The sequence below is a fragment of the Elephantulus edwardii genome, unplaced genomic scaffold (genome assembly GCF_000299155.1).
Source record: "Elephantulus edwardii isolate Elephantulus edwardi_28Jun2011 unplaced genomic scaffold, EleEdw1.0 scaffold00001, whole genome shotgun sequence".
NCBI classification, from domain to species: domain Eukaryota; kingdom Metazoa; phylum Chordata; class Mammalia; order Macroscelidea; family Macroscelididae; genus Elephantulus; species Elephantulus edwardii.
In genome coordinates, this window is record NW_006399751.1 from 36,734,659 (window position 1) to 36,755,229 (window position 20,571).

A 20,571-nucleotide genomic window follows, 5' to 3' on the forward strand; every position below is an offset into this window, starting at 1 on the left:
GTGACTGGGATAATCAGGATGGGAGTGTCAGAGACAGTGCGATTGGCACAGGACAGAGCAGAGTTTAGGGCTATTGTACATAGGGTCGCTATGAGTCGCAAGCGACTCGACGGCACATAACAACAACAAACAACAACATTGCATAGTATATAATATAATATGCTCAAGATATTATTCCAAGACTTTATCCCAGAAATAATTTTAAGTGCAAGTACACAGTTATAATTAAAGTAAGATCGTAATGTAATTATGTGAGTGGAGTAGAAGAACAAACTTAAAAGATGGAGGGAGGAGGTGGGCTCATAAACTAGAAATTGGAAGGTCAGTAAAGACATGTTCTGGTGACGCAGGGGCACAGAGTGCATTCTGAATAAATGTCTACTGGATGAAGTGTGTCAACAAGCACACCAGTGGATGAGATATTTAGAAGATAGTTTTCGGGAGACTTCGGCTATTAACAGAATATAAAAGATAATAGGGATAGATTTAAGGAGCCAATGCTGGGTAGGTCTCATTTGTTACTGGGGATAAAGAGTCTTGGACCTCTAAGGAAGGTAGCGATTTTACCTATGACTTTTAAAATGTGAGTCAGTGTGGTAGAAGAAACATTGACATTAATTACATCATGCAAGGCCCAAGAATAGGTCAAGACATACTAGAGAGATCCCTGCCTTTAAATGTCTTCACTCAGTGCCATCAAATGGGCACCAACTCATAGCTGACCTCCCACTGGTTTTCTGAGACTATAAATCACACAGCAGAATACTGGCCTCCTTTCTCCTGCAGAGTGAATTTAAGCCACCGAGAGGCACAGCCTTCGGGTTAGCAGCTCAGCTCTCCATAGATCAGGCCACCAGAGCTCCCATTTGTTCAAGTTGTTGTTGGTGTTGTATTGTTGTTGTTAATAACCCTGTGAAAAATAGATCTGTTCCCTGTCCTTTCCTGTGCCATTCTCACAATCTTCAACACCCTCAAGAGCTAACAAGCGCTTTGGAGTATTGATAGAGGATTGAAGAACGATAAAGCTTCCATGGAGAAACTGACAAGTTCATTCATTCCTCACATAAAATCACTTTTCTCTCATTTGATTTGTTGACTTTTCCCCTAAGCACAGGATTTTTTAACTGAACATGTTCCTACCTACAAAAATCTTGCTACAAAATTACCCAAGTTTAAAAAAAAATTTGTGATTATTATAGTTCTAAGAAAGCTCTTCTTTTAAAAAAAATCATCTAACTTTTCAGGAAAATACCTACATAAAAATAAAATTAGACAAATGGACTAGAGTATCTGATGATTGTATGCAGTATTGGCCTTTTTCTTCCTGTTCCTCTGAACAGATGCAGTCTTCTTAGACTACAAATGAATGCCCCTTTCTGTGTGCATGTATATTTCTTATTAGTTTGTTTTGCAAAGAATGTCAAGGTACCAATTGGCTTATTCATCTTGAAGCTTATGTGCACTTTTTTGTGTGTAAATCCATTAACTATCTTAATGGAATTCTACTTTAAACTTTAAAATATCTGTCATCAGTTGGTGCTTTCTATCACTGTAGTGTGTCAAATGTGCAGATAAGGAGGAAACAAAGGCGACAGAGGCTTATGGAACCTTCTGCAGCACACCAATTTACATACGCACAGATTTGCAGGGGGTTTTGTCGGGCACAGAGCCCCATGGGCTTTTCAGCCTCATTTCTCACAAGACTGCACAACTGGTTAGGAAGTAGGTACTCTGACTGACATCCATTAATTTCTCATTATTCAGAAAGTGGGAAGATAAAGCAGAAGAGAATAATTTCAGAATTCCTTATCAAAGTGAGCTAACTTGGTTTAATGAGTGTTAAGCAGTAATATGGGCATTGCTTCGGTTTTTGGAATAATAATGAGATGTTGGACACGGTGCTTATGAACACAGGAAAGAATGTGACCAGTGTCCTTTTCATTGCTAGCCTCTGTTACCTAATTCTTTTTAGCACAATATTGAATATAAAAAAGGAAACATTAATTGCAAAAAATTGACAAGCAATATGACCTCAGAAAGTATGATTCTACAGAACTCAAGTCCTTGAATTCCTTGAACTGTCTTCTCAAAGTTTCTGGTGACTTTGCTGTTCTGGAGGGCTTGTCTTGGAAAGATATGAGTAGAAATCAACGAGTAAAATTCTTGACTTTTCAAGGACTTTTCGACAAATGGAAAAAGGCTACATGATGCACAGAAGACATGGTATATTTTCATTGAAGGAAAATACACATTATTAAAACTGTATAGAAAATATTTAGCTTTTAACTCATTATGAGAAATATATAGATGAACTTAATTTTCCAAGAAGTTTAATGCAAACAAATCATTGCATTAGGGCACAGGGTGGAAGCTGAGTCATCCCGATAATGGTGGTTTGCTTGTAAAGGTGACTCCACACCTTCTTCAGTTCCCAGTGATGAACCTTAGGAACCCACAGCTTGTGGGTGTGGAAAAGAACCCATGATCTTGGTCTCATTAGCATTATGTTTGAGTCAACTGAGCTTCTTGTTCAGAACTATTGAACCTTCTTTGAGCCTCCTCTCTTCCTGAAGCCTTCACCTCTCCTTTATAATCTCTCTACTTAGTTCTGAGAGCCCATGAGTAAATGGTGGTGTTTTCACATCTCAGGGTTAAGGCACCAATCATTTCAGTCACTTGCTGAGGTTGATCAGTCTGAGGAAAACTAGAGTGTTACATTTTCATGGCTGAGACACAGGGAAATTTTGTTAACATTCTAAATGCATGCCACATGTAATATATTCTACTTTCAAAATACAGGTAACTTCTAATGTCCTAGAGGAGAACAGAAAAATCTGAAACAATAAAACATTTTTTCTCTCTTTAGAAGTACCTTGCTTTAACCTTTGGACAGCCCAAGATCCCATTATAAAGCCTAGTCATTTTCACTGATAAATTGGAAAGTTTGCACAGTGATATATCTTTTCCCTATAGTAGTTATTCAGATATACCTACGAACAGGTAAAGATGTGAATGGAATAGAATTATATGCTAGTCTAAAATTATTATTTTATTTGCTGATATATGACCCAGAATCCATTTTTCTGCTTATTGGATTCTATTACAAATCTTCATATATAAATTATTTAAATATTCACTTTACATGCTCATAATAGTCTTTAAAAACAAGAGCAAAGTATAAAGAAGAAAATATTTTTACCTCTAATCTCAGTAACAGTATCACTATCCACCAAGTGCTCATGCCAAAAACATCACAGTTTTCCTTGATTCAGCTAGTATCTCATGTCTCATGGCTGAAATCGATGATGCCATCAAGGATACTATACAGGAAAAAAGCACAGAGCCATTAAATAGGAAAATGTAAAAAGATTACAATGGATGGTCAGAAGAGATTCTGAACTGTAGAGAAGCTAAAGCAAAAAGAAGAAATGATGATTAAAAGAGCTGAGCAGAAAATTTTCAAGCTTTCAGCTTGAGAAAACAAATATAATGCAATGTGCAAAGACTTAGAGTTGAAAAACCAAAAGGAAGAACACATTCAGCATTTCTCAAGCTGAACAACTGAAGACTCGAGTTTCAAGTTGCAATATTAGAGATTGCTATTGACAAAAGATTGAATGATGCAGAAGGAATCATTCAGTTAGGTATAATGAAAAGCTTTAACTCTGATACATACCTTCCCTGATTTTAAAATGTGCAACATCCCCTTGTTCTTCTCAAACAAGGTAGAAGGAATACCAGTGACTATATCAAATGGAATTGTTGACACACTGAAACTATATCAAATGGAATTGTTGACACACTGAAACATTTCAGGAAGTAGCCTATGATCGATAACCAGTGGCACTGAAGGAAAAAGTCCAGGTGTTACTGAACACATTGGCAAAAAATAAAGCTCCAGAAATGAATAATGAAATAGGATTTCAGCAAACATATGCACCCCAGGATACACTCTCATTTTATGTCAAGAAATTTGGAAGATATTACTTGGCAAACATACTCAAACTCGAAAAAACTCATTGCCATTGAATCCAAAATAATTCATTGCTGGCCTAGAAGGGATCCATACTTGTGATCACCTTTTTAAGAAAAGTAATCCAACAAAATGCAGAAAATTATCAACAAAATCATTACTGTACACATAAGTAAAATCTTCCTGAAGATATTTAAAGGTCATTTAAAAATTCCTAAATGAGTAAGAATATCAACAGATAATTGTCAGAAATCCAAGCTGGATCAAGAAGAGTCCATGGAATGAGGGATATCATTGCTGATCTGGCCTGAAAGCAGTGAATCTCAGAAATATGACTACTTGTGTTTTATTTTACTATGAAAAGGCATTTGACGATGGGAATCAAAACAAACTATGGATAACATTGAGAGTAAGTGGAAATCTCAGAACACTTAATTGTGCCCATGCAGAACCTTACATGAACCAAGAAACAGTAGTTTGAACAGAACAAGAAGATACTTTATGGTTTAAGATCATGAAAGGTTTACATCAGGATTGTAGCCTCTCACCTAATCAATCTACATGCTGAACAGATCATCAGAGAAGCTGGATTATATGAAGAAGAATGTGACATCAGGATTAGAGGAAGATTCATCAGCAACCTGCGTTATGCTGACAACACAACCTTGCTTATAGAAAGTGAAAAAACTTAAAGCGTTTGTTGTAGAAAGTCAAACACTGCAACTTCAATATGAATTGCATCTCAGTGCCAAAAACAAAAAATCTTCACCACTGGGCCAATAGGTGACATCAGGATAGATAGAGAAAAGATTGATATTGTCGGTGATTTCATTTCACTTGGATCCACAATCAATGTTCATGAGAACAACAGTCAAAAAATTAGATGTATTGCTAAAAGCAAACAAACAAAAAACTTCTTTGAAGTGTTAAAAGGCAAAGATGTCACTTTGAGTATTAAGATGCATCTGACCCAAGCTATTTCAATCACTTCATATATGTGCAAAAACTGAACAATGAATAAGGAAAACTGATGAATTCTTGATGCTTTTGCATTTGATGTTTTTGCATTTGGTGAAAAATATTTGTGATGTCCTGGATTTCTGGGAGAATTCACAAATCTGCCTTAGATGAAGTACAGTCAGAATGCTTCTTAAATGCAAGGACAACAAGGCTTCATCTCAAGAAAGAACAATATGTCCCTGGAAAAAGACATAGTAAAGCAGAGAATCAGAGAAAAAGAAGAATACCTTCAAGGAAATTAATTAGCCAATGGCTGAAATCATAGACTCAGGGAGAGCATTAAGTTTTGAAACTAGTACTGGGTTAGGCAATGTTTCATTTTTTTATATATTGGTTCACTATGAGTTAGAACCTATTCAAAGGAAAGTAATAACAACAAAATAATCTTAGTTGTTGTTATGTGACATCAAGCCAACTACCACTCATGTTGTTGTTGTATGTGCTATCAAGTTGCCTGTAACTTATACTGGCCCTATGTATAATAACTCTGAACTCTCCCCTATCCTGAGCCATTCTTACTAAGTACAACATACCTACCGTCATAACCCCAGTTATTGTGTCAATCCATCTCATTCAGGGTCTCCCTGTCCTGCACTGTTTCTCCACCCTTCCAAGCATAATGTCTTTCTTGAGGAATGGTCCCTCCTGGCTCCTTGTCCAAAGTATGTAAGACAAAGCTTCAAAATCCTAGCCTCCAAGGAGCAGTTTGGTTTCACTCTCTCCAAGACAGACATGTTTTTTCCCTTGGTAGTCTATGGAATGTTCAATACTCTTCTCCAGCCCAGCAATTCAGAGACATCAATTCTTCTTCTGTTATCCTTAGTCATTGTCCAGCTCTCTGATGCATAACAAGTGATTGCAAAGACCATGGCCTAAATCAGGTGTGCCTTGGTCTCTAGATTAACGTCATGCTTTTTAGCACTTGGGAGAGGTCCCTGACAGCAGATTTCCCTAATGCAATTTCACTCATAGTGATGCTAAAAACAAAGATCTGAACCTTGCCCTATCAATGCTATACTTGCCACCTCTAATATATCTAAGCCCATTATTATAGTCACCATGTCAATCCTAACAACAAGTCCAAAGTATGTGATAAAAAGTTTCACCATCCTTCCCTCCAAAAAGCACCCTACTGACATTTTCTCCAAGACAGATTTGTTTATTTTGTGGCAGTCTATAGGATATTCAGTACTCTTCTCCAACACCACAACTCAAAGGCATTGATCCTTCTTCTATCAACCTTATTCATTATCTAACATTCACATGCATAGCAGGCAATCGAGAAGAACATGGCTTGGATCTGGCATACCTTAGTCTTTAAATTGGCATCATTGCTCTTTAGCACATTAGAGAGGTTCCTTTCAGCAGATTTTCTCAATACAACAGGTATTTTGATTTTCTGACCAAGAGTATTGCTGCTACCAAGGATATTGATTGTGGATCTAAGTTAAATGAAATTGTTGACAATTTCAATCTTTTCTCCATCTATCATCATTCCACCTATTGACCCAGTGGTGATGATTTTTGTCTTCTTGATGTAGAAAAAATAATCCATTTTGAAGGCTGTAGTATTTGATCTTCTGCAGTAAATATTTTAAGGCCTCTTCACTTTCAGCAATAAAGATTGTGCCATCTGCATAACACAAGTTGTTGATGAGTCTTCCTCCAATTTTGATGCCACATTATCCTTTATAAAGTCTAGCTTCTCAAATTATTTCCTTAGCATATAGATTGGCTAGATATGGAGAAAATATACAGCCCTGACACACAGCTTTAATGATTTTTTATGCATTGTTCCCTTGCTGTTCTAAGAACAGCCTCTTGGTCTAGATAGATAATGGTTTCTCATTAGCAAAATTAAGTGTTCTGGGACTCCCATTCTTAATGTTAGCCATAATTTGCTACCATTCCCCAAAATGGTGATCCAATAGAATGCATAAATTACAGAATAATATTAATATCCTATACAAGTAAAATATTGCTGAAGATTATTCAAACGCAGCTAGAACAATTCCTTGACAGAAACTGCCAGAGAGTAAAGCTGGATTTAGAAGAGGCTGTAGCACCAGGAATATCATTACTGATGTTGGATGGATCTTGGCTGAATCTAAGTACCACAAGGATGTCTGTCAGTGTTTCATTACATATGCAAAGTCATTTGACTGTGTGTATCACAATAAATTGCTCACATTAGGAAGAATCTCCAGTATTATACCACTTTAAAATCAAGAAACACAAACTACTACCTATGGGACAAATCTATCATGCATTATACTTTTAAGTAGCATTTTATTGGAAGACATCTATGCCCATGATTGCTTTTCTGCTACACAACAGCATTGAGAATTTAAAGAAGAGACATGTAGCTTTCAAATTCTACTATTTGTTTTGTATACTGACTCACAAAATAAGTTCTCAGATCTTATTCTAGAATGTATAATCGTTGGTGATTTTACTTTTTCCGAAGTTTTTGCCTTTATTTTAAAATTTCTCCATTGAACATTATTGTATATTTGGCTATCTTTAAACTGTTGATTATTGATCAAAAGATGAATTGCACTGGGAAAGTATGCTGTCAGGGACATCTCCAGAGTACTGAAGAACAATGATGCCAGTCTGGAAACTAAGGTGTGCCTGGTACAGGTCATGGTCTTCGCAATTACATGCTATGTATCAGAAAGTTGGACAATAGATCATAGGGTTGACAGAGAAGGATTGATGCCTTTGAGCTAAAGTGCTGGAGAAGAGTATTGAATATATACCATGTACTGCCTGGAGAGAAAACAGGTTCATCCTAGAGAGGATAGAACCAGGGAGGCAAGGATTCTGAAGCTCTGTTTGACATACTTAGAGCATGTTGCCAGGCAGGACTATTCCTTGGAGAGGGACATTATGCTTGGGACGTTGAGGGATGGCTCAAGAGAAGAGGACCCTCAATGAGATGGATTGATCCAGTGACTGGGTTAATGGGGGTAGATGTGTCAGAGACAATAAGGTTGGCTCAGGATAGAACAGATGTCAGAGCTGTTATACATAGGATTGCTATGTCACAGGCAACTTGATGGCACATAACAACAAGAAAGATTCACTGTATTAGTAAAGTTATAAATGAAACACTAAAAATTTTATTTTCCTTTCCAAAGTTATAATTTAATGTAAGACTTAAAGTGTCAGTAGATACAGAATTGAGCTCTTTATATGTCATAATTGTTCCATTTTGTCACCTAGATTAGTTTCTTAAACTGCATTTCAAACTTTTTAACAACTTCTTTCTTATTTTTGGTGTTGAAATATTAGTTCTCTTGCTCTGTTTAAATGATATAGTCCAAAGCTTAACAAATATGGCATTAATGTGAGTAAAGATTTTAGAGGGGTAAAAAAGAGTAACAAATATTGAAGACTGCTTTTATTCATATAACTTAGAAACTTGATTTGAAAGTAATTCCAAATGAAGGGTTTCTAAAATATTTGAGCTTTAAAGTAAGTGAATTCATGTGGAACTTCCCAAGGAGATTTCTTTGCAAGACTAAATACACTGGGAAGCATAAAGTATGGATATCTATTATGCAAAGCCATTCTAATATAGCAAGCAAATTTTCCTTCAAAAATCCTGTAGGATAAAACCATACCAAGAGGTTTTGGCTAATTGAGAAATAATTAAGATAGTCAGAAGGTCTGCTTAAGAGACCAACAGGTTTGTCCTAGAAAGGGTGAAACCAGGCTGCTCCTTGGAGGCAAGGATTCTGGAGCTCCATCTGACATACTTTGGGGATGCTGCAAGGAGGGACCAATCCTTGGAGAGGGACATTATGTTCTGGAAGGTGGAGGAACAGTGCAGGAGGGGATGATCCTGGATGAGATGGATTGACTCAGTGACTGCAGTAATGGGGCTAAGTGTGTCAGAGATGGTGACGTTGGCTCTGGATAGAGCAGGGTTCAGAGCTGTTGTACATAGGATTTCTATGAGTCACAGGCAACTCGATGGTCATATAACAACAACTGAAGGTCTACTAATTAGCATTAAGTGAGGGAATATTTACAAATGGAATTTGTGTTAACTAGATATTCCAGATGATCTGTGTCTTTACTAAAATAAACCAATAGTCCATTAATTAAACTTTCAAATACTACAAAATAAGAAGATTGTATAAATGCCAATAAAGGAAGAGAAATGATAGATATAAATATCAAGCCACTAAGATTTAACATAGTAAGATTATATCTTTTTGAAGCTTGTATATTCAAAGTTACAGAAAAAAAATGCCTCAACTTAAATACCTATAAATTCATCATTGGCTTTCCTGGATTTTTCAATCCAATGAAGCATGATCGAATCGTTTACATGATTCCAAATTAAAATTTACCCATAATAGTCTCAACGATTAAAACTCCTACCTGTCTGGGAGCAAATACTTAAAATGTAAAGTATCTAAATTTTTTATCATGTATATGTTACTACATCTCAATATTTTTTGAAAGGGAAAGTTCTACCCTGGTATCTATTTTAATGGTTTTTTAAATCTCTTCTACCTTCTAGTTCAATCCACCTGTATAATATCTCCCATTGCCATCATCTATGCTCACCTTCCAGGTCATCAACAAATCCTTGGATATCTAACCCCTAAGGATTTCTTCATGTGTCTGCTTCTGTCTCCTTCCCACTCTTTTCCACCCCTTCCTATGCTTATCTAAATCTGACCTTCAAAACATGACCAAATGCCATTTCCTTTATGAAAAATGTCTCTTTCTTCTCAACCAGAAGCAATTATTTCCTGCTGTATGCTGTCATGCCTCTTACAGTTTCTATCATAAATTATAGGCCTTTGAATGACTCCTACCTTATTTCCTCCAATAAAATTACTTTCTTATATTAGAAAATTTACTTATTTCCACAGGGCCTAGCATATTATCTGCAATTAGCAGATTGTTAACATATATTTGCTAATGTATACGTGTCCTCACTTGGAAAGGAGATATGAAATAGAAAGCTATTTTATGTTTCATAAAGAAACAAAATTTTATCCTTTTCACTTTAATCTGAATTACATGATTGTTGACTAGATCTTTTAACTTTTTATTGTGTTTTGAATTAAAGTTTATAGAGCAAATAATTGTCCACTTCAATTATTCATGCATAATGGTTTATGACATTGATTACCACCCCCACACTGGAACAGTTCTCCTCTCACTTCCTCATTATGATTCTTATTTCTATCCTACTGTGGATATATTAATTTCAAGGAAACTAAACTGCAGTTGTAGAATAGCAACATCTACTTCACATCTTTGGGTGACTATTGTATGCCCTTTATAATAATAGTGTATAGTACTATAGTATAAAATAATACCATAAAGGGAGAATATTAAGTGACTCCTTTAGGCAAAAATGTTGGTGCACTATACACGGATTAGAGAAAACATCTGTTTTATTTATGTTGCTTAGAGACGAGGATAGTGAAACTTCATCTCACTTATTTTAGGTAATTTTCAGGTGGAACAGGCCTTGGAAAGAGACATCATATTAGGGAAGATAGTGAACAAAAGAGAGGAAGACCCTCAGTGAGATGGATTGACACAGTCACTGGGATGAGCTTGACAGAAATCATGCAAATGATGCAGGCTAGTGCAAGGGATAAATCTCTTGTCCATAGGGTTGCTAAGAGTCATAATTGACTCGACAACAAGAACAACTAACAAGAACAACTCTGATCTGTAGGACATTATTTCATCTTCATGAGTGTCAGATTTTTCATCTCACAGACAGATGAAATCATCATCAACCTTAACCTTTCACAAGGTTATTTTAAGAGTTAATAAGATAAATTAGATAGCACTTTTTAAATAAGCTTTAAAAAGCTATATAAACATAAGGATATATGTGGGAGATTATATATTTGGGAGATTAAAATAAGACTTCCTAAGACATAATGAGTAAATAAGGTCAAACCCTTTTAGGTCAACTTCATGTTAAATATAAAGTGTTTATGTTTTTGTTGTTGTTGTTGTGCATCATTGAGTCAGAACCAACCCATAGCTGTCCCTCTGGAGGGTTTTCAGAGGCAGTTATTTGCATGAGAGGAGATTGCCCATTCTTCTACCACAGAACAGCTGGTGGATTCAAACCACATGGCTTTGGGATTGCAGCACAGCTTCTTGCCATTAGGCCGCCAGTGTTCCCTATATTAAGCATTTAAAGCAAGGAAAAATAGTACACAGTAGTAATGGATCCTTTGACAGGTTATAAGCACTGAGATTACTAAAATATTTTTCTGCTTAATGAGATGGAAATTGCAAACTCAATCTGAGAGATCCTTGTTGATGATTAAATTCAAGGCCTAAAAAGTCCTAGTCAGTTCAGTAAAAGCTCACAATTCCCACCCCCACCCCCATTATTACATATCCTAAGATTTTAGAACATTGTACTGAGGGAACATAGAGTGCCTGGTATATATAGTAAGAGAATCTCAACACTTATTCCAAACCTATCTCGACCTGGTATCCTGTAACATTTCAGATATAACACCCCTGGCTGGATCCAACGTGAGGAGAGGAATGAAAACAGACTGCTTTATCCCCAAATAAATTTGATTTATCATTGGAAATTAACCCAAATAGGATTATTTCCTCCCCCTCCCCCATGTTTTGGTGAGTCCTGTAACCTTGGATTGGCCTGTAGCAGAATATTAGAACATGTTGTTGCTGTTATGTGCCATTGAGTCGCTTGCGACTCATAGCAACCCTATGTACAATAGCCCTAAACTCCGCTCTGTCCTGTGCCAGTCACACCGTCTCTGACACTCCCATCCCGAATATCCCAGTCACTGAATCAATCCACTTCATAGAGGGCCTTCCCCTCCTGCGCTGTCCCTCCACCCTCTCAAGCATGATGTCCTTTTCCAAGGACCAGTCTCTCCTCACAACATGTCCAAAGTATGTTAGACGGAGCCTCAGAATCCTTACCTCCAAGGAGCCACCCAGTTTAACCCTTTCCAGGACTAATCTGTTTTCCTAGCAGTTCATGGTGCTCTCAATACTCTTCTCCAGCACCACAGCTCAAAGGCATCAATTCTCCTCCTATTGGTCTCTTCCTTGGTCATTGTCCAACTCTCCGATGCATGACAAGTGATTGCAAAGACAATGGCCTCTATCAGATGCACCTTAGTCTCCAGAGAGACACCATTGCTCTTCAGTACTTTGGAGAGGTCCCTAACAGCAGACTTTCCCATAACAATGTGCCTTTTAATTTCCTGGCTACTGGTGCCAAGACTGTTGACTGTGGAGCCAAGCAAACAAAAGTGTGAACAATCTCAATCTCTTCACCATCCATCCTGATGCTGCCAATTGGTCCAGTGGTGAGAATCTTTGTCCTCTTGACATTGAGCCTCAATCCATATTGGAGGCTGCAGTGAGCCAATCTATGTTCTAATCTATTACATTAGAGCATAGATTGGCTCAAACACCATGCTCCTATACCCCAGTCGTGTCTTCTCTCTTGGTCTCCCTCAGGCCATTGTACATACTTCAAATTACCTAAGGCAACACGTAACTGCATTTTCAGTTTTAATTCCATTGTTCTCTTACTGAGAGCTTGTAGTTATATCTGAAGACATTTTCTAAGAACATCAGTCCTACTGGGATTAAACATGTGTTGAATTCTGTTGTTGCCTAAAAAGCCCCACTTCTTTTCTCGAAGGAGCTACAGAAAAGAGCCCATCTTGAATAGCAAATGAACCCCAATGAGGTAGATTTTGCTAAAGTCACTATGACCCCTCTTATCACCAGCACATGAGCCTTGAGGATTATCTGCATTTAGTAGTTATATGAGCAAATTGCTAAGATGTTTGTAAATGATTTGGGTGATCTTATATTGTGTTATGGTTAATATTATTATTTAGAATTTTTCATTTAAATTAGAAGTAATTAATAAGCATAATGAGTAAGATCTCTTTGCTTCTTTCAATTTGGATAAATTTCATACACAGTTGAACAAAAAAAACCCTAACCACTCATAGCCAAAGTTAACTATGTTTCTTTCTTTTCCTCTATCCTACACCCTAAAGATAAAACTTTAAATTGGTGTAAAAATTGAATTTTGGCTTTCTATTTTTATGTCATTGAAACAGTCAGTGAGTTCATCTTACACCCTTGGTATCAGCAGCAAGGAGATAATGAGATGATTCATTACTTTGGGCAATTCCACTGTCAGGGACCTTTCCAAAACACTGAAGAGCAATGATGTCAATTTGAAAACTGAGGTGCCCCTGGTTGAGGCCATAATCTTTTGAGTTACTTGCTATGCTTCTGAGAGCTGGACAATAAATGAGGATGACAGAACAATAATTGATGCTTTGATGTGTGGTGTTGAAAAGGAGTACTGCATATCCCATGGACTTCCAAAAGAACAGGCAGACATTGAAAGCAAGGATGACAAAGCTTTGCCTCCCATACTTTGGATATATGCTAGGTGAAGCTATACCTTAGACAAGAATATCATGCTTGGAAAGGTTGAGGGACAGTGGAAAAGAGGAAGAACCCCAGTGAGGTGGATTGACGTGGTGACTGCAACAATGGATGCAAGTGTATCAGATGGTGAGGATGGCACAGATAGAGCAGGATTCAGGTCTGTTGTTCTTAAGGTCACTATGAGTTATATTCAACTCAGTAGCACCCAACAACAGCAACAATTTATGTCACTGGAGATCTAGTGGCCTAGTAGTAAAGAGCTGCATGGCCAACCCAAAGGCACACATCTCAAATCCACTACCTGCTCTTTGGGAGAAAGGTATAGAGTCTCATCCAGGGCATTTTACTGCCTCTAAAAAATCTTCTGGAGTAAACAACAAATTCTGATGATGTTGTAGAGACTGGAACTCTTGATCGCAGCTGGTGGAACTGTAAAATGATACAGTCTGACATTTTCTCAAAAAGTTGGAATTAGAAATAGCATTTGGCCCAGCAATTCCATTATTGGGAATATATCCTAAAGAAACCAGAGCCACAACCCAAGCAGATGTATGCACATCTATTTTTATTGCTGCATTATTCACAATAACAAAGAGATGGAAGCAACCCAAGTGCCTATCAATAAATGAATGGTTTATTGAAGACCTATGATACATCCACACAATGGAATAGTAAAACATTACACAAATGGGGGAACCTTGAGGACATTATACTAAATTAAATAGCTCAGTCACAAATGGACAAATATTGCATAAAACCCCTGTTATAATATAGGACAGACATGGAGTAGGGTGGAGATTAGAGAGAAAATGAGAAGAGTGGATAGATAATTAACACTACAGTAGAAGAGATGACGAGAAGAACTGTCTGAAAGGAATATGTGATTGTGTATTATATTAAGAAGAGTCTGAACAAGGGGTGCATTGTGGGATGGGCTGAGAAAGGGGGGGAAGGGAGGAAGAAAATGTACAACAATGAACAAATTTAAAAGTAACCTGGAGGGTCAGCTGTGAGTCGGTTCTGATCAAGGACACACAATAAAAACATTTATAGTATTATTAAAATGTGAGCGCAGAAGTAACATTACCTAATGATTTCTGACAAATTACCATCATATCATTTAATAATGTTGGAGGGTAGCTGATGTTATAGTTGTTATGTACCACTGAGTCAACTACAACTCATAGCTACCCTATAAACAATAGTTCTGAACCCTGCCCTATCTTGAGCCAATCTCATCATCATCTCTGAACCACTTGTCTCCATTGCCACAGTCACTGAGTCAATCCATCTCATCAAGCGTCTTCCTCCCCTGCGCTGTCCCTCAACCCTTCCAAGCATAATGTCCTTCTCCAAGGACAGGTTCCTCCTGGCAACATGCCCAAAATAGGTGAGACAGAGCTTCAAAATCCTTGCCACCAAGGAGCAGCCTGCTTTCACCTTTTCCAAGGCAGATCTATTTGTTATTATATATTAAAGACTTCTCTGAGATACAACCCACAACTCAAGGATATCAGAAAGAAAGCCACCTGCTCGAGGTAGAACAATGTCAGATGATTTCAGGGATGGGATAATATGGAAACTCTTGTTGTGAAGTTACTTAAATGATGGTCTCTGAACTAAAAATCTTCAGTACAGCAAAAAACTATGTACAGAAATCAAATTTTCATTTTTAATTCCTTTAGCGTGATTTGTCTGAGTTTGTGTCATTGAAAGCTTTCATAACATCTCTTTTTGTCTCTTTTAGAAGATAAAGGAAAATCGAAAGCCAGTAGTTACAGTCAGCCGTCAAGCGCTGAAGGTAGCTCGTTCCTCCTCAAATCTGGCACAACACTCCTGCCACCTGGAGCAGCCACTTCTCCCTCCAAGAGCACAAACGGAGCTCCTGGTGCCGCTTCTGAATCAGAAGAAGAAAAAGCCAAAAAATTACTCTATTGTTCACTATGCAAAGTGGCTGTGAACTCCCTGTCACAGCTGGAGGCACACAACACAGGTCAGCAGCTACCTTTTGAATTTAAATGATGTTTCTAGCAAAACCCAACTTTTCTCATCAGAATACAGTCTCTTTTGTAGTTCAAATATGAGGTCTGTTCAATGTCTTGGCTCTGTTTTTTTCACAGGAATGATTGTTAAGAATAGTATGATCATAATAATGACTTTGGAAACAGCAAGGCAGAAGCAGAAAGGGCAATGTGTTCTATTTTTTTTTCCTCATGAACATCTAATATTTTACAAAATTCATGCTAATATAGATAGAAGCAATACACAGTCATCATATTTGCAAGAGTAAAAAATTGAAAAAACTCTCAATTCCCATCAGTAGGAAAATGTTGAACGAATTAAGTAAAATCTTGTTCGGTCATTAAAATATGAAAATACATACATGGTTTCTTATGTGAAATTTTAGGTTTATCCAAATTTTTTTAATGTATTTATGATTTTAGTATACAAAAAGAGAAAAGACTGAAAAATTCACTAAAATAACAGTAGTTCTCTCTGACTGGTGAAAAATCTCAGCCTTTATTTTTTCATGCTTCTCTGTAGTTTCCATATTCCTTTTACTAAGTGTTCCATTTTTCCATTTTTACCATGAAAGTGCTGATACTTTTAAATAGCATTAAAATGATACTTTCTTCCCAACATGTTGAGAGCATTAGCCTGCATATAAACTTCTCCAGGATAAGAACTAAATGAGCATAATTTAGTTCTTAAATAGTTTTTATTACACATACATCTTTTTCTCTCAGGCTCTAAACACAAGACAATGGTTGAAGCTCGTAATGGGGCTGGCCCAATTAAGTCCTACCCTAGACCTGGATCAAGGTTAAAGATGCAGAATGGCAGTAAGGGGTCTGGACTACAGAACAAGACGTTTCATTGTGAGATTTGTGATGTCCATGTTAATTCAGAAATTCAGCTGAAACAGGTAATAAACGTTGAATCCATATCCACTACTGTTACAGGGGCGGAGGGGGAAGTGTCTCCACTGGATAATGCAACTCCTTTGAGGAGCCCCTGAGAAAGGCATTGATACATTCGCGACTAACTGGGTGGTTAGTGGTGGTTCAGACTCATCCAGCTAGGGCCTCAGAAGGCGGGCCGAGTTGTCTGCCTCCGAAAGTTCACAGCCTTGGAAACCATATGGAGTCATTCTAGTTTGCACATGTGGGGGCTCTGTGAGTTAGGATTGATTCAGTGGCACCTGACAATTGGGATCCATGCAACGTATAACATACAGTTTCTCTGTGGAAGAACACAAAATCAGTCACCAGATATTTAAATGGATATTTAAAAAGACAGAAACTTGAGCACCTAATATAGTCTCTGGACTAGACAGAAAACCCAAAATCCCTGTACTATCAAGTTAATTCCAATTCATGGAAACACACACCCACCCCCCATCTGATTTCTGCTGTGTTAGTTAATGTCTATCTTTCTCACACAGAACAAGTAGCTGGATTTTAAACTCCTTGTGCTAGATAGAGATAGAGGGGAAATGTAAGTCACCAGAACTAACATACCAAGTGGGTGAAATAAGTGAGTTACAGAGGGACCCAAGAGCTGACTATGGAGACCAATTCATCCATAACTCTAATAGCACTAGGCAATACTTGTGTTACAGGTAATAGAAAAGGAGGAAAGATCTTACCTTTGAGGGGAGACCCAATTTTCATTTCGAAATCATGGTTTTACACAGATCATCTGGGAACGATGGTCCCAGTGCAGGGAATGCAGAGATCAGCTACTTCTGTCTAGGAAATATCTTTTACACAGAACAGAGCTCACATGTAGTGTTGGCTAACACTCTGAACTTTTTCTCCAGCACATCTCTAGCCGTAGGCACAAGGATCGAGTTGCAGGGAAACCACTGAAGCCGAAATACAGTCCTTACAACAAACTCCAGCGGAGCCCAAGTATTTTAGCAGTAAGTTCACTTCCTTTATTCCCCTGTTTTGTGAAACTTGCTAGATGGCAGGTAAGGAGAGTCTGCAGACTAATTGATCATGTCCAGTTATGAATTTAAAAAACTCCTGTAGACATCAAGAAGTCTATAATTGAGTGCTTAGTCCTGCTATCTGACACCTTGAAGAAAGAGGAAATCTAAGGACATTAAGAGCTAGCGCCTTGCTCTTTACTGGGGGCCTTCCCAGAAGCCTAATTTCTTTAACAGTAAAGAAAAGTAAAGGCTGAGGAACAAGGACAGATGATGGCTGAGGAATCCAGGATGTGTGGGATGTGCCAAGAAGTATTGGAGTAGTTTCATAAAACAAAAATTCATCCGTTAACTCTCCTCTTTCTTGCGGCTCTTTATTTTATGTGAGAAAATAGTGGGTGTTTATGTTGCTCTGTCTTCCCAGGTCTAGCAGGAAGGCTGGTAATCAGCCGGTCTTACCTGCTCTCAGTATGTACTATTTTCCATTTCTTTGCAAAATATTTCAGAGCTCCAGCAATAGGTGTCATATAAATACTCAGATGGAGGGATTTCTCCAGCTTTCTGGGTCTCAGCCAGTTTGGCGTTCAAGCAGAGGATGAAGCTGAGATTAGCCAGTAGGAGCCAGAGTGGGATTACCTCCCAGCTTCTCAAAAAGCTCCATCAAATGTTGCCAGCAGGTGTACCTGCATTAAGCAAATCCAGATCACAAGACTCCTCCTGATTGCAAACGGGGAAATTATGGATTGATTTCGTTTTCACCCTTCACAAGAAAATTTCACTCTAGGAATCTTTTAAATAATGTCCCAAGTTCATTTAAAGTCATTCTCAAAGACAGAGGTCTGAGTTAAATCCAACTCTTCAGAGTTTGCTTCTTAAGTGGCAAGTGAAAGAGGTATCATTTGACTGTGCTTTCATGACTCCAGGGGTCCTTAGTATCCTGAAGCCCAGTTGCCTAATCTCAGGTAGTTTATCTAAGTAAAATGAAGGTTCATACATGTTTTTCTGACACAGTTCTAAGTCTGAATTCACATTGAGTTTCATGTCTAAACGGGAAACCTTAAGAACACATGTGAATTTGGTTTTTCCTGGCATCGAATAGCATTAGTACCTGTTGAGGGAGGCTTTTTTGTCCTCTAATGCCCAGGACCAGAGATGACCAGAAAAAAAGCTGACGTGGAATCAAATCAAAGTCATGCTGTGCCAAGAGCTGTTGAAACCCCTTTATGGAAACAATTGTCTTGACTTCTGAGTGTAGAGAATTTTTAAAATAGAAAAACCTCTTCATACAGACCCTCTAATATTGAAAACTCTATCTGCAGTGTTGTTGTTGAAATGTTAACTCAATTTTCTCATCCTGTATCGCCTTTTTCTCCTTCTCTTAGGCAAAACTTGCATTCCAGAAGGACATGATGAAGCCTTTGGCCCCGGCCTTCTTGTCATCGCCCTTGGCGGCGGCAGCAGCAGTGTCCACTGCGCTGTCACTACCACCCCGGCCATCTGCCTCGCTCTTCCAGGCTCCAGCCATACCTCCAGCTCTCCTGAGGCCGGGCCATGGGCCCATCAGGGCCACTCCCGCTTCCATCCTCTTTGCTCCATACTAATGCCTGCAAGTTCCAAGACGGTTGAGACCAGTAAGAAAGTTGAGGAGGAAATCCAAAACAATTCAGCAATTTCAGCATTTTTGCGTTGCAGTACCCCTCACTTACCCACAAAATGTAGCATCTCACCCCTTAACCTGAGCTCCCAAGAACAGCAGATCACTAGATTCAAGAGTGCTTTGTGGGGTGTGTGTATGATTTAGGGATCTAAGCAGCACAGTCTATACCCTTCTCTTCTCCTACTCCACCTTCTCTGCCCCATTCAGTCTGAGTATCTGAAATATTTGATTAGTTGAGAAAGTATTGCTCAGAAAGAGGTGGGGGAAGTCATTCTCCACCATTTTCCCCATGAGTGTGATCTGGCTTAGGAACAATATGGAATATTTTCCTGACAGGCTTGAAAACTAGGATCTTCCTCATGCGTCTGTAAATAACTCTGGAATCTAACTGGGCATATTCTAGTGTGGAGTGAAAAAAAACTAGATGAACACAAGTACTCACTTGCGGATACCATTTAACCAACGGATCACAGCATTTTCTCTTTTGGTGTACTATTGTTGACAGGGATTGTGTACTGTTTTAGACCCAAGTACTGTTGTATCCTGTGTAGTACTAGATCTGTATCTCTTGTCTGAATTTAACATTTTTAGTTGCTGTGTAAATGTTAGGAAGCAAAATAACTTTGAATTTTTCTCTTCAGGAGAACAAATGATAAAGCAATGTGTTTTCTTTGTTTCACATTTTATTTGAGATATTTAAAAGAAATAGAAAGCCATATAACATAGCTATAATTACTACCTGTTTCCTATTTTTTGTTGTTGTTGTTTAACTTATTTTGTAGCTTCCTCACTGGTTTGAGTTGCTGAGCATATGTATTCAAACAGAAAAAAGAGCTTCCTAAATTGCACATTTTTTGCACCTCTTGTGCATTCTGCAAGAAGACAATGAATCCATGTATTTCTACGCAGTCACCTTCTTTATTTTTAAACCTGTTCTCATTTGTAATGATGCTACATAATTTTGTGGCTCCCTAATGCAATAATGTACAGAAGATTAAAGAAATTTATAATTGAACAACTTGTCTTTCTGTTCACTAGATCTGTTGCAGGTCCTGTTGCCATGCCCCCCTTTCTACACTGGTATCAACAAGACTGGAATGTTTGTGATATCAGGGGCAAGAGGTATCATTAAATAACAAAATAGAGTTAACTCTTTTAGAGCATCTATATCTTCAATCTGTAAATGGTAAAATGTCTGTGTATTTTTTTAAATGTATCTTTTCAATAAAAGTACAAAATATAAAATCTGTATTTCCGAAGTTATTTTTCTCCTGAGACACCTCCAATTTGCAATCATCTGATGAAGGATTTTCAGTAGGTGCCAAGATTGCTGCTTACATAGTTAGCATTTTTAGTTCTTATTTGCAGCATATTCATTTGTCATGTTTATTCATTACTGTTCACAGCATCTGCATGAGGCGAGACTTGACTGCTGTTTTTCCCTCTGAATCCCTAAGAAGTTGGGTCAAAGTTGTGAATTTTGCTCAAAACTGTGGTAGCAGCCTGCTAAAAATTGGCTCTGAT

At 37.8% G+C, this 20,571-nt stretch overlaps 1 protein-coding gene across 3 annotated transcripts in view; it reads left to right on the forward strand.

Annotated features, from left to right (window-relative positions):
* Positions 1-20,285, forward strand: part of ZNF385B (zinc finger protein 385B) — a 458,430-nt gene extending 438,145 nt beyond the window's left edge. For all 3 annotated transcript variants that reach the window (XM_006878783.1, XM_006878784.1, XM_006878785.1), the window contains exons 5-8: positions 15,204-15,449; positions 16,204-16,382; positions 17,280-17,381; positions 18,773-20,285. In XM_006878783.1, coding sequence (XP_006878845.1) covers positions 15,204-15,449; positions 16,204-16,382; positions 17,280-17,381; positions 18,773-18,991 — 746 coding nt within the window. In that variant the 3' untranslated portion in view covers positions 18,992-20,285. The remainder of the gene's footprint in view (positions 1-15,203; positions 15,450-16,203; positions 16,383-17,279; positions 17,382-18,772) is intronic.
* The last annotated feature ends 286 nt before the right edge of the window (positions 20,286-20,571 follow it).